This window comes from Schistocerca serialis, chromosome 9, assembly GCF_023864345.2.
Source record: "Schistocerca serialis cubense isolate TAMUIC-IGC-003099 chromosome 9, iqSchSeri2.2, whole genome shotgun sequence".
NCBI lineage: Eukaryota > Metazoa > Arthropoda > Insecta > Orthoptera > Acrididae > Schistocerca > Schistocerca serialis.
The window spans coordinates 407,729,777-407,742,221 of record NC_064646.1 but is presented as its reverse complement, the minus strand read 5'-3'; the positions used below and the strand labels follow the sequence as shown (position 1 = coordinate 407,742,221).

The following is a 12,445-nucleotide window of genomic DNA, read 5'->3' as shown; positions in this document are numbered from 1 at the left end:
TGGCTAATTTAAGTACAAAACAGAGTGCACAGAAATTATATAAATTGAAACCTTTAAGTCTTTGGACCTTTCACATACATTTTGGAACCATTTAAAATGCTCGAAAAATGAGTCTCTTACTCATTTTTCAAAACTACAATTATGTTAAATAAGGCTAGGTTTTGTCTTTATGAGCCTGTCATATAATAATGTGGTAATAAAACAGGTTTTATATGTGGCAAAAATTTCAGTTGTTTGTCAAACCTGTTACCCTAAAGGTGGAAGCTCTCCTTTTCATGGAATGTAGCACTATATGGTACTAATCAACAGAAAAAAATCCAAATTTTAAGTATTGGCTTTTCCGAAAAAAAAAAAAATTTCAATAAATTATAAAAAAAAAGTTCAGAATGTTATAGTAAAAGAACTTTGACAGGTAAGTCCAATAAGAGGATTTCTTTGTAAGGAAATATGGAAGCGTCCGATCCCGCCCATATGCTTTGACCCATGACGTCACAAATATGGCAGAAACGACCATAAACCACGATTCCAATACGGCGCATATGAAGTCGGTACGTACACATTATGAGGACAAAAATACATCGAAAAACAAACACACACACTTTCCACAAAAAGCCTAATGACACTAACGGGACAAGCGGAAATGGGGTGTTTTTGGGTGGAGGCAAACTAAATATAAACAATAATTGGTCTTTAAATATGTCTGCTTGTGTCTGTATATGTGTGGATGGATATGTGTGTGTGTGCGAGTGTATACCCGTCCTTTTTTCCCCCTAAGGTAAGTCTTTCCGCTCCCGGGATTGGAATGACTCCTTACCCTCTCCCTTAAAACCCACATCCTTTCGTCTTTCCCTCTCCTTCCCTCTTTCCTGATGAGGCAACAGTTTGTTGCGAAAGCTTGAATTTTGTGTGTATGTTTGTGTTTGTTTGTGTGTCTGTCGACCTGCCAGCACTTTCATTTGGTAAGTCACATCATCTTTGTTTTTAGATATAAATATAAACAAATTTAGACACCCACCCCCATACAAAACCACACACAACAATGAAAAAAACCGACATCACAAAACTCCCCAAATACCACGAAACACAATATCGTCTGGAATCGGACACTTCCCTTGACCTAAATAGCTCAACAGCAGCTCCCGATCCCATAAATTAAGATCAAACACTTCCCTTGGCCTATATAGCTCAAAAACATCTCCTGATAACCAATATCAACATACACAGCCACACATTGGGATCGAACACTTCCCTTGACTGGCGCACTGTTAATTTTATCCGTCTTATCCATTCCTGAATAAAAACAACAACCAATTAATTTTACTAAAATTACCACACGATGTACAGTGAACAACACTAAATTAACCTTCACACAAAATCGTTAACTCACTGAAACGAATTCCACTACAAACACAGCCGACACTCTAACAATTCTGGATAATGAGCAAAAGCAAACTAAGCCCATTTCACCACACAAACGAAAACTCTGAACATACCACCATAGAGCACAACAAACCACAACACGATGACATCTACAAACACGCCACACTCACAAACCAAACTCCGCGCCATATGACGTCACACACAACACCCTTACGTCACGGGTCAAAGCCGATGCATGGGATCGGACACTTCTGTTGACCCCTTTGTAATCATAAAGCACTTATCTTACAAATAAAAAAAAAAAAAAAAAAAAAAACCAACAAAGTATCCAGAACTGTTCCAGAGATACAGCATTTTAAATTTTTTTCCAAAATTGGCATCTTCAAAATGGTATGTGCAGTGTCATCTTTGGAGGGCTTTATCTCGGAACAGAATTTGGAGAAAACAAAAAAATGTGTGTTCCTTACTTCGTCCTTCATTTTAACATATGCTAAATTCAGTAACATCTGAGACTATGAAGCTAAGAATTTTTCCTAGCTTGCCTGAATTAATATGGACTATGCCCGGCAGACTTATTCACAAAACATTTAATTAGCATCAAATTCATATCAAACAAAAGAGCTCTGCCAATGATCTCAAAACAAACTCAATAAAACAAGAGTGGGAGTTTTGACAGCAGTCAGCTTGTTGTATTGAGCTTTTTAGTGGCTTCATTATCAGTTTTCATGGTGTGAGTGCGCCAGATATTTATGTTCATTCTGTGTGCGGCCATGTTCCATGACATTATAAAATTATATCTCTGTTTTTCTGTTACAGTTACGGTGTAACTAATGGTTCAAATGGTTCTGAGCGCTATGGGACTTTAACATCTGTGGTCATCAGTCCCCTAGAACTTAGAACTACTTAAACCTAACTAACCTAAGGACATCACACACATCCATGCCCGAGGCAGGATTCGAACCTGCGACCATAGCAGTCGCGCGGTTCCAGACTGAGCGCCTAGAACCGCTAGACCACCGCGGCCGGCTACGGTGTAACTCTTGGTTGCAATAGAGAAAGGAGCACTAAGTTATTTTTACTCAAATTTACATTATTTCGCTCTGTGGTGTTTTGCCAAACATAATTGAAGACATCAGTTAGATAACTACCAGTTTGGATAGTGAGATACCCAAGAGGCAGTTGTGAAATTGAACTTGACTTAAGAAAAAACAAGGCACATCCATAGGAATTGCCAGCCTAGAAAAAGTATGGGTAGTAAAACGGTGCACACGATGTTCAAGCATTGCAAAGTCCAGGTTGAATATCAACAATTATGAAACGGATAAGTTGCTAATCACTGTAAAGATGACACACTGAGCTGCAGACAAGCACAACAAAAAGACTGTTACACACTGAGCTTTCAGCCAAAGCCTTTTTCAGGAAAGAAAAGAGAACACGCACACATTCACACAAGCAGGCACACCTCACACCACACACAACCACTATCTCTAGCACACTTATCAGTGTAATATAGGCCTAATTATACTAGTAACTACTTGGAATGTGGTGCTGCATGTCATTAGCAGACACAGCCACCCACTTTTGGCCCAGTTATCTGATGCTTTTTTGTTTGTTGTTGCCTCTTGTTTCATTGGTTGTGGTCTCCAAAATTATTCACTGGCAATTACAGGTACTAGCATTTGTGGCAGTGTCATATTGCCTCTGTATAACAGTCTGTATTTCGTGAAAGTTTCTTGAGGGTGGAGTATGTCGCAAATACTTGGGGCTGAAATGCTATCAATGCATTCCTTGCTTCTGCATATATTTCTCTCATAACCTTCTGTTCCTAATTTTCTTCTGCTCAGCGAACACAGTGCAGTCCTTGTGCCACAATTGGGAGGGTGTCAAATCATCTGCTGCAAAATGGAGAAGAGGGCATAACGTATCAGGGTGAAGTGAAACTAATCCATTTTACTCTTAGGTAATTTACTCCCACAAAGAACTGTTACGGATCTTAACTTTGGCCAGTTGTAGCATGAGATAGGATCATCCCTCTAGACAGATCCTGCTTCAAAGTAGGGAGACATTGTTGAACTGTTTTTCTGGTTACTGTGGGGGGGGACTTAGATTGTGCTGCATACTGGATCTACGTAAGTCTAGTAGAGATATCGGGTGTACTGAAGACTGTAAAATACTTACCGTGCGTCGGGCTATAAAAGACTGATCGAGTATTTCTGTGACTGCTGCTTCCTCCAATGTCCCAAAATTCAATGAAGTACGTCTTCTGGTGTTGTGTTCCTTCCTTATATTCATGCAGCTTAACTTCCACGGAACATCCGACAGTCCATGATGGGTTAGAGATTGGTTGGTTATGGCAAATTAGGTGCACCAATGAAGATTTTCCTACTCCTGCAACAAAAAACGAGCCAATTAATGAAGTTTAATTTACTTTGGGTGTTCAGTAGACAAGTCAATACAAAAAAAAACACACCAGAGTCACCTACTACTATGATTCTGACTTTGTCTACTGATGCCATGCGTATAGTTACCAAACAAATTACAGTTTACCAACACCTCACGCCAATGAACACGCAACACTCTTCGCAAGCTCGCTGCTAAAAATATCTTTCGTTCAGAGATGACCAAATGCCAGAAAGTTAAAACTTCTTTCGTGTCTAATACGTTTGACTGTCATGTATAAAGATTGGATTATATTTGCAATGTATGTTAAGGAAAATATAAACACGTATTATGACACTATTTTGTTCCTAATAGGAGGGCTTAAGCATTTTTAAACATGACATGTATCCCCTTAACCACACTACTGGAATGTCTTGCTAGCTAATGCGCTTTGAAAAAACCAGGGAAAGCAGTAAATGAAGATTCCAGCTACAGCGAACTGCTGTGTGTTGGTGGATACAGAAATTTTTAGTGACTAATTTTTGGATTGGAAGATTTCCCAGTGCAGTCTGTCATATTGACGATGGTGGTGAAAGTCTACATATCAGGAATTTCTGGTAATAAGGAGGTGCGTACCCATTTCGCTGTGACTGTTCTCATAGCAAAAAGAGGTGTGCCCATGCACCGTAGCGAAAATGACGACAAACTTTAAGAATGACAGGAGTGAATCTTACCAGTATGGTTAAACACTTTCAGATTTACGGTCGAAGCATATTCGTTCGTGATGATTATCTGCACGTTACATTTCATGTAGGTTGAAACGAGTTTTGTTTTGACAGGTGAAAAAACGCCAACAGAGGGTTCAAATGATACTGGACAGCAAAAGTATAGAATATGTAACTGTGGATATAACAGAACCGGGAAATGAAAATGAAAAAGAATTTATGCAGCAAAACGGCAAGGCAAGATCGTCTAAATACCCACTGCCGCCTCAATTATTCAACGAAGAAGAGTATTGTGGTGTAAGTTTTCTCGGAAATTGAATCCAGTGTTTTACAAACATATCTGGCCATTTGCTTACTTTTTTTTTCTTTAAATTACAGGATTACGAAGACTTTGACATGGCAAATGAAATCGATGAATTGGAGAAGTTTCTGAAGATGACACCAGCAGTTTCCAAAGCGGAAATAAATTTAGAAAAATCAGAGATTTCAGCAGACGAAAACGTTGTTGAAAATGGTGAACTGAACGGGAATACAACCAGCCGAGAGGTAAGAAAATTAACTTATAAAATACAGTTCATTTACAAATATCGATGTTACAGTCCTTACCTTATTATCTAATATATAAATTACGATAATTTTACCATCAGTTTTAAGTAACTTTTTAAAATTCAGAACTCGTCAGAGAAAAATGAAGATAAGGAGGCAGCTGGAAGTGCAGCAGATGAAAGGCGAGAAGAAAAGACTGAGGAAGCAGGTGACCAGCAAAATGAGGAAGAATAAGGTTAGCAATTCTCTTGGTCATGTGTGGTTATTAAACTGATTAATGCCGTTGATCTATTTCGTTTTCTTAAATGATTGGCATCATAAGTGTCTCATGTTTTGCAGTGAACATGTTAAAGCTGCAGCACTGCCAAAGTTTGTCTTAAAAAGGCCTAAATCTGTCACCAAATTTCATATCTGAGAGCAGTGAGCAAATTTGACTAATCAGAGGTATTGATGCTGCATCTTTTAAACTGGCAGTTTGTCATAAATTGCTTTCATTTGCTTTCGGACAATAGATAAAGAAGAAGAATAATAATACTAAGGTAGAAACTGATACAGATTTTCAGTTAGATGGATTCATCGAACAACATGTCATGTAATTTTTTTTACACTTTGTATTATTTATTTTAAGAGGCTTATTATAGCAGTTTTACTTTTGTATGATACAGTAATATTTATCTGTATGTGATTTGTACAGTACTGGTGCTGGAAAAATATGAACAAAGCAATAGATTATATATTTTTTCATGTCCTGTTGATTAGGTACATCTCCGTTGACATTTCACGTTTGCTCTCTTTCTTCGACTGCTCTCTCTATTTTGAAGAAAAAATATATTTATATGTGGTCTGAGTGGTGCAGAAATGGCTACATAATCATGTAAATGACATGTTATTCAGAAATCTTAATCTTCAGTGCACATAGATTTTTCATATAGACATTGAAGACATAGTTATTTTGACCACGGATTTATTGTTTTTAGTTTTATTTTAGCCTGTAATTGGTCACACTTATCTGTCTAATGAGAAAGACTTCAGAACAGGAAATACCTGAAGCATCCCTTAATTGGAGAGCTTCATGGTATGTTGCACTAATTGTGCCAAGTGTTCACACTGCGGAAAGTATGAGTCATGCTCCACATGAGATAGCATCACATCCTCTTCTGCAGGTTGCTGCCATAAGCTGAAAATCTGGTTTTATTTCTTATTAACAAATATACATTCAGCTATTTCACAACAATGAATATCTTCAGTAACAAGATTGCTGAACTTTATTTTATTGTGACAGTATATGTTTGAGACTAGCTGTTTCCAGTTGTTTGTTGTTGATAAGTTTGGACCTCGCACCCTTATGCAAAATTAATTATGTGTGATGGTTATGCTACAGAGCAACTCCAATACCTCTTACATTTTAACTTGTCTATGTATCTAATATTCTTATTACATTCGCTCATATACAAACACAGTTCCACATGATGTCCTTAGTACATGATATGTGAATCACATTGTAATATTTATAAAAGAATCAATGTATCTTGATATTTGCATTATACTGAGACATTTACAATGACAGTTTGTCTTAATAATGCTTAATGAGTATAATGGTGATATGTGTTCCCATGATTATATAAATATATATATACCCAGATACATTTTGAAGCTCTGTATTAAATAATAAAGATTTTTTTTTTTAATAATTCAAGGCACTTTCACTTTATTATATATTTCCTGCTCATAGTGAATTTCATTTTGAACTCCCAGTCTTAGCAAAGAGGTATCTTCCATAAACGTATTTTCACAATGCTTTCTCGTAATGAGATTTATTTTGCAATCAGGGAATTTATATTACTCACAGGAAGTGGTATGTTCCTACAATAACAGCAGAGATCAAAAGTATAGATTTAAATGTTAAGACTCAAATTACGAAACAACAAGAAGCTGTAAATGGAATCAAGTAGAGAATGAAAATATGTTGGAAGGAATGAAATTTTGGTAGAACCTATATGCCTGGTTAAAAGATAAAATTAAATCAAATGTGCAGAATGAAAGGTAATGCGTTATAAGTCCTATATTCTTCTCATAAAATATTAGCTAATTTACACATTAAACTTCAAGCATTGTACTTGCATGTCTTGTCAATGTCCTTGTGAATTGACCAAAACAAAATATACACTAGTCATGACAATACAAGCTTAACAAACAATTGATAATGATTGCAGTGCAATAAATTCTGTAAACAGTAAGAGTCAAAATGTTAATTTCTGTAGAAAATTTCTTATAACATCTATAGGAGTCTTCCTAGTTTTTTTATAATTATCCGTATTTTTGTCTTGTAAGGGGTGCTTGATGATATTTTTATGTTTATGTTGTAGTATTGATGAATGAATAGAAATTTCTATTTGTAGCTTTCCTTTTATAAGCAGCAACAAGTAGAGGAGGAGGGGGAATGAGGTTTGTGCCTCTTGCAGGGAATATTGTTTTTGAAAACACAGGGTACTCATTTAACACATCCCTCCTCCACATAACTTCTTTTTTTATTCAGCACAGTTATTTTTGTGCTAGTGGGAAGATATATACTGGATGTAATAAAACTGTCTTAAACCAGGTACAAGATGTGAGGTGGGGCAGTGGTCAAGACACTGGCTTTGTTAGGAGAAAATGGATACAATTCCCCCATATGGCCATCTAGATTTATATTTTCTGTGGCCTCCTTGATTATTATGAGGGAGCTACTAGGGTAGTCCCTTTGAAAAAGGACAAAGTCAATTTCCTTCTTCGGTTCAATCTTGTCCTCTATTTCTAATGACCTCATAAATGGGATGCTAAACACCAATATTTTTTCCTTAAATCAAATACTTGATACTGTCATGTTTTAGCTTTTTCTTTAGCCTCTTGTTAGCCATTTTCAGTTATGATGAATACTGTGACATCACCATAAAGAACAGCTGAACATGGTAAAGCATAACACATCATTCACATAGGTACATTAAAAAACTTAACATCCAGCTACAGAACCATCGGACACCTCTTAAAAATTTCAGAAATTTGGAGTTCTTATGGGTAAGTTTTATCAGTTGTTTTGTAATCTAAAATTTTTATGCAACGATACCACAGTTTACATACATGAACACAAGAACTGGACAATCAAGCGATATACCTTACAGTAGGCTAGCTAAGGTTCATAATAGCCACAAATACCTAGGCCCCTACTTTTCAACAAACTCCCAAATGCTGCCCATTCAGTTCGCTATAGTACATTTAAACAAAAGAGTGGTTTAAAAACAAAGCACGTTATTCCATAAAAGAGTATGAGCAGTCAGATTTAAGTGACATAAAATCTGACTACCATCAAACTAAGTTGTAATCGCTGGTTAAAAGGTTCCTGCATATATAATTTTCGCGTGTGTAACTGTCTTACAGATATAATTTTAAAAAAAAATTGTGTGCTTCATGTCTCTTAGCTATCTACATAAATAATTACACCGATAACATGTAAAATGTCCGAAGATGTATACATTCTAAATTTACAGAATTACATTGTTCAGATCACGATTATTTTATGGTATCTGGTGCACTGGAGATAAAAATTTTGCAATACGGGAACTAATTTTATACAAAAAGGAATAAACATTGCCTGTATTTTTTCCCACAACACTATTGCACTTCTGTATAATTTATAGTTACTGACATAAGGAGACTACAAACTGTTGTTTCATTTAAAAGAACATATTTATCATGCATGTGATTGAATCAGTTGCCAAGCAAATTTTCACACCATTGCTGGATAGCAAACAGCTCTTTCAGAGATGGAATTTTTCCAGAAAAACAGAAGTTAAGCAGAGTGGTACCAGTGTACAAGAAAGTGGAGAAGGATGACACCCCCCCCACAACTACAGGCCAGTGTCACTTATGTCAGGTTCCTAAAAATCTTGAAACTGCCTTATGCTTAATAGATTAGTTGATTATCTAGAAAAATATAACATTCTTACACCATCACAGCACGGTTTCAGAAAGAGTAAAGCTACAGAATCAGCAATTGCCAGTCTGACAGAATGTATTATACAGTCTTTAGATGAACTAGTTGCATCTGCAATGTTTGTCTCTCTCCAAAGCATTCGACACTATTGTGATATACTGATAAGAAAATTGGAAAACTTATCATATTCAAAGGTAAGCAGGCCAGTGGATAGAATCATACTTATGCAATAGGAAACAATATGTATCAACAGGGAGTGCATATCAGTCCGAAACCAGAGCCATAGAATATGGAGTGTGGCAGGGATCAGTAATGGGGCCACTGTTGTTTAATCTGCTTAATGAAATAAGGAGAAGAAAATATTTTATGCAGATGACATGACAATATTGAACAATGACCAAAATGTGGTAGAGCTTTAGAGAAGACCATACATATCTGCAAACACCACAGCTCTGTGGCTCCTGGAAAAATGGACTTGTTGTAAACCCAAAAAAGACTATGTATGCAGAGTTCAGAAAAAAGAGAAGGGTGTGCACATGGCTTTAGAGATGGATGAAACGAGACTGGAAGAAGTAAAAATCCACTAGATTCTTAGGGATTAATGTGGATAACAAGCCGAAATGGAAGCAACATATTGGTTCTGTATGTGAGAAACTGTTTCATCACATTCATAACATGGGGCAGCTATCACAGTATGCAGAGAAACAGCTTCTGTGCACAGTATACCATTGACTCATGTTCACATTTCAAAAAAATGGGGGGGGGGGGGGGGGGTAATCAGGATCATATAAAGAAGAAATACTTCGGGAACATGCTTCAAAAGACTAGACATCTTTAACTTTTATATCTTTGTAGATATATAAAACTATAATACCTGTCACAAAAGATAGTGCAGCGTGGATTACAAATACTGGTGTAAATACTCACAATACAAGGAGAAAGAATAATATATGAAGCATACCCCACTGACCATCAACGCTTGAAAAAGGACTCCAGTATCGGGAATCAAATTACCTAAAAAATGTGTGGCGATGTACATGACACTAAGTTTTCACAAAACCTCACTGACTATCTGATGGAGAAGGTATTTTACAGTGTTTAAAAGTACTTATCACATTAAATCTGTATATAGTGTTACTTATAAGCAATGATGTTAGAATGTAAGAAAAATGGTTAGTAAGTATGTGATGGTGAATGTTTTCTGTTTTTTGTGTGTCCTATATTACATGCACATTCACTGTACACCACGTAATCCTACATGATCAAATAAAATTCAACCCAATGACATAAAAAAAATTGTTAATTGGCATGTGACTCTAAAGTAGGGAAAAATCTGTACACCATTTATAACTGTTGTGTGCACAGTGCTCCCAAGATTCCCTTCGAAACACACTCTTTGTATCAAGCTAATATGTGGAAGCACTGCCCTTTCCTTCTCATTCCATACGGTAAGTCTCCCCTGACCCAGGATTCTTTGTGACTTTTCCGAACTGTATCCCTATTCCTCAACCTCTTCAGTCATTTTCCTTCACCCCTCTTCCTTCCTCTTCAGTCATTTTCCTTCACCCCTCTTCCTTTGTCTTCAGTCATTTTCCTTCACCCCTCTTCTCCTTCACCCCTCTTCCTTCCTCTTCCACTCTTCTGCCAGAAGAAGGAGCCACTGGTGTGTTCTCCTGCTGCCACTTGGTGAGTAGATTTTCATGTATCCAGTTACATTATCTTTAAGGAATGGGACTTTTACGGTTACAACACGTTAATTATGCATATAGCAGTTATTTACTACAAATTAATGTACCATATTATCTAATCTACAGCCTCAAAATACCAGTTCAGGGAGTTTGTATGTGAGGAATTCCAAAACATACTTCAAAGTAGCATGAAAATTTATTGCTGTAGGAGTTTAAATATTTTTGACAAGTCATATTTCGGTAAATTCAAATATGAACTTTAATTCATAAAATTCATTCCATTACTTTGATTGGCTCTTTAAATTTAAGGTTTCTTCTGTTATCAGTAAATGACTGAAAGTAAATTTCTTCCATCTGTTCCCATGAAATACAAGCCTGATCATCTTTCTTTGAGAAAATGAATGTTTAAATTGCATTCATCTAACTTTCTAGCAAAACTTTCATTTATGCAGTCTCTAAATTGATTGCTTGTGCTACAGAATTGCATGTTTGTTTTCTTAAGTGGTTCCATAATTTACAATTTCAAAATCAACGATCTCACAAACAGAATGCAACTCACTGAAGAGAATGTTTCTCTGCCCCAAAAAAAACTTTGTATAGTGTAAAAAAGCTGAATTTCATAAAGCTATCATCCTCCAACATCTCTGTTTTCATATGATGGCCTGGAAATGTTTTGCGAGACTGGGAAAAACTTTCTGCCCAATGCCATTTACACCATCTTTATCTCTGGCACTAAAAATGTTTACAAATTTTATTTACAACTTCAGCAGCAACTTTACCAAATGTGATGGCATTTATTACAAGTCTTCCTTGGAATACATTTAGCCAAACAAACTGCTTTATGCCACTTCAAATTCCATCTACAGTATGCTTTCTATGAGCTTTTTTGGAAAAGTTCCATCCATCTGGGAGCTTAAGAAAAGTCCTTTTGAGTGCACAGCAGAAGATATAACCTAGTTGCAAACTGGATTTGTTCTGAAACTGACCAATAGTGCAGTACCAGTATTGTCATGTTTCCCCCTCTAATGTACTTCTGCAATGGAATATTTATCATGCCTCAGTTAAGTAAACACAACATCACATGAGACTGAAGACAAATCTGCACTCTTAGCTGGACATTAATTCAGTAATATATCATAGCAGTTGTGCAGAATATCGTTAGACTATTAGAACTTGGGTGTACTTGATACGATGAATATTGACTACACAAAAACTCCCTTGAACAAGTAATGTTAGCTTTACGAATCACAGCCATAGGAGACGCAAAAAAAAAAAAGAAAGAAAAAAGAAGAAGAAGAAGAAGAAGAAGCTGCTTCAATCATTCTGAGCTTGCATTTAAATTCACATAATATGCTGGAAACCAAACATCAGCGTTATCTCATAAGTATGCTCAGCACCCATTACCTACATGGAAGGTACAAAATATAAAAATCATAATCAACGAATGAAAAAACCAAAATATAGCACCTCTGGTGTCTGGCGCGAAATGTTTGATGGTGCTGTGTTTTTAAACACACGACACAACACTACATATCTGTGCCATGTCACCACAGATACTATCATGCTGTTAGTCACCAATGTTAAATTAAGTAATTCTCGGAAAAGTTAATGTACAACACCAATTTACCTTGTTTGAGTACTCGGTAGTTTGCTTTTGGCAATCCTATGTCAGAGCAATCGTATGCCCTTGTTCCACATGATAAACTGTAAACTGAACAGACAGTCACAGCAATTATGACGATTAGTTTATCATGCAT

The 12,445-nt window shown here is 36.3% G+C and overlaps 2 protein-coding genes across 2 annotated transcripts in view; one reads left to right on the top strand and one right to left on the bottom strand.

Annotated features, from left to right (window-relative positions):
- LOC126419017 (rab-like protein 3) overlaps positions 1–4,004 on the bottom strand; it is a 57,080-nt gene extending 53,076 nt beyond the window's left edge. Inside the window, exons 1-2 of the mRNA XM_050086074.1 lie at positions 3,851–4,004; positions 3,559–3,768 (exon numbers count right to left, since the gene is read on the bottom strand). Of these exons, the coding sequence (XP_049942031.1) occupies positions 3,559–3,768; positions 3,851–3,896 (256 nt within the window). The 5' untranslated portion in view covers positions 3,897–4,004. The remainder of the gene's footprint in view (positions 1–3,558; positions 3,769–3,850) is intronic.
- Positions 4,005–4,202: 198 nt separating this feature from the next.
- On the top strand, positions 4,203–6,715 carry LOC126419018 (SH3 domain-binding glutamic acid-rich protein homolog). The gene is made up of 5 exons (XM_050086075.1): positions 4,203–4,387; positions 4,599–4,781; positions 4,863–5,030; positions 5,157–5,265; positions 5,370–6,715. Exons 1-4 carry the CDS (start codon positions 4,343–4,345, stop codon positions 5,262–5,264), a joined length of 504 nt encoding a protein of 167 aa, XP_049942032.1. The 5' UTR covers positions 4,203–4,342; the 3' UTR covers position 5,265; positions 5,370–6,715.
- Positions 6,716–12,445: the final 5,730 nt, after the last annotated feature.

Excerpts from the sequence above, each read along its gene's own strand:
- LOC126419018 (XM_050086075.1), top strand. The coding sequence starts at position 4,343 with ATGGTGGTGAAAGTCTACATATCAGGAATTTCTGGTAATAAGGAG. Across the intron at positions 4,388-4,598 it reads GAATTTCTGGTAATAAGGAG|GTGAAAAAACGCCAACAGAG; the intron begins GTGCGTACCCAT and ends TTGTTTTGACAG. Across the intron at positions 4,782-4,862 it reads ACGAAGAAGAGTATTGTGGT|GATTACGAAGACTTTGACAT; the intron begins GTAAGTTTTCTC and ends TTTAAATTACAG.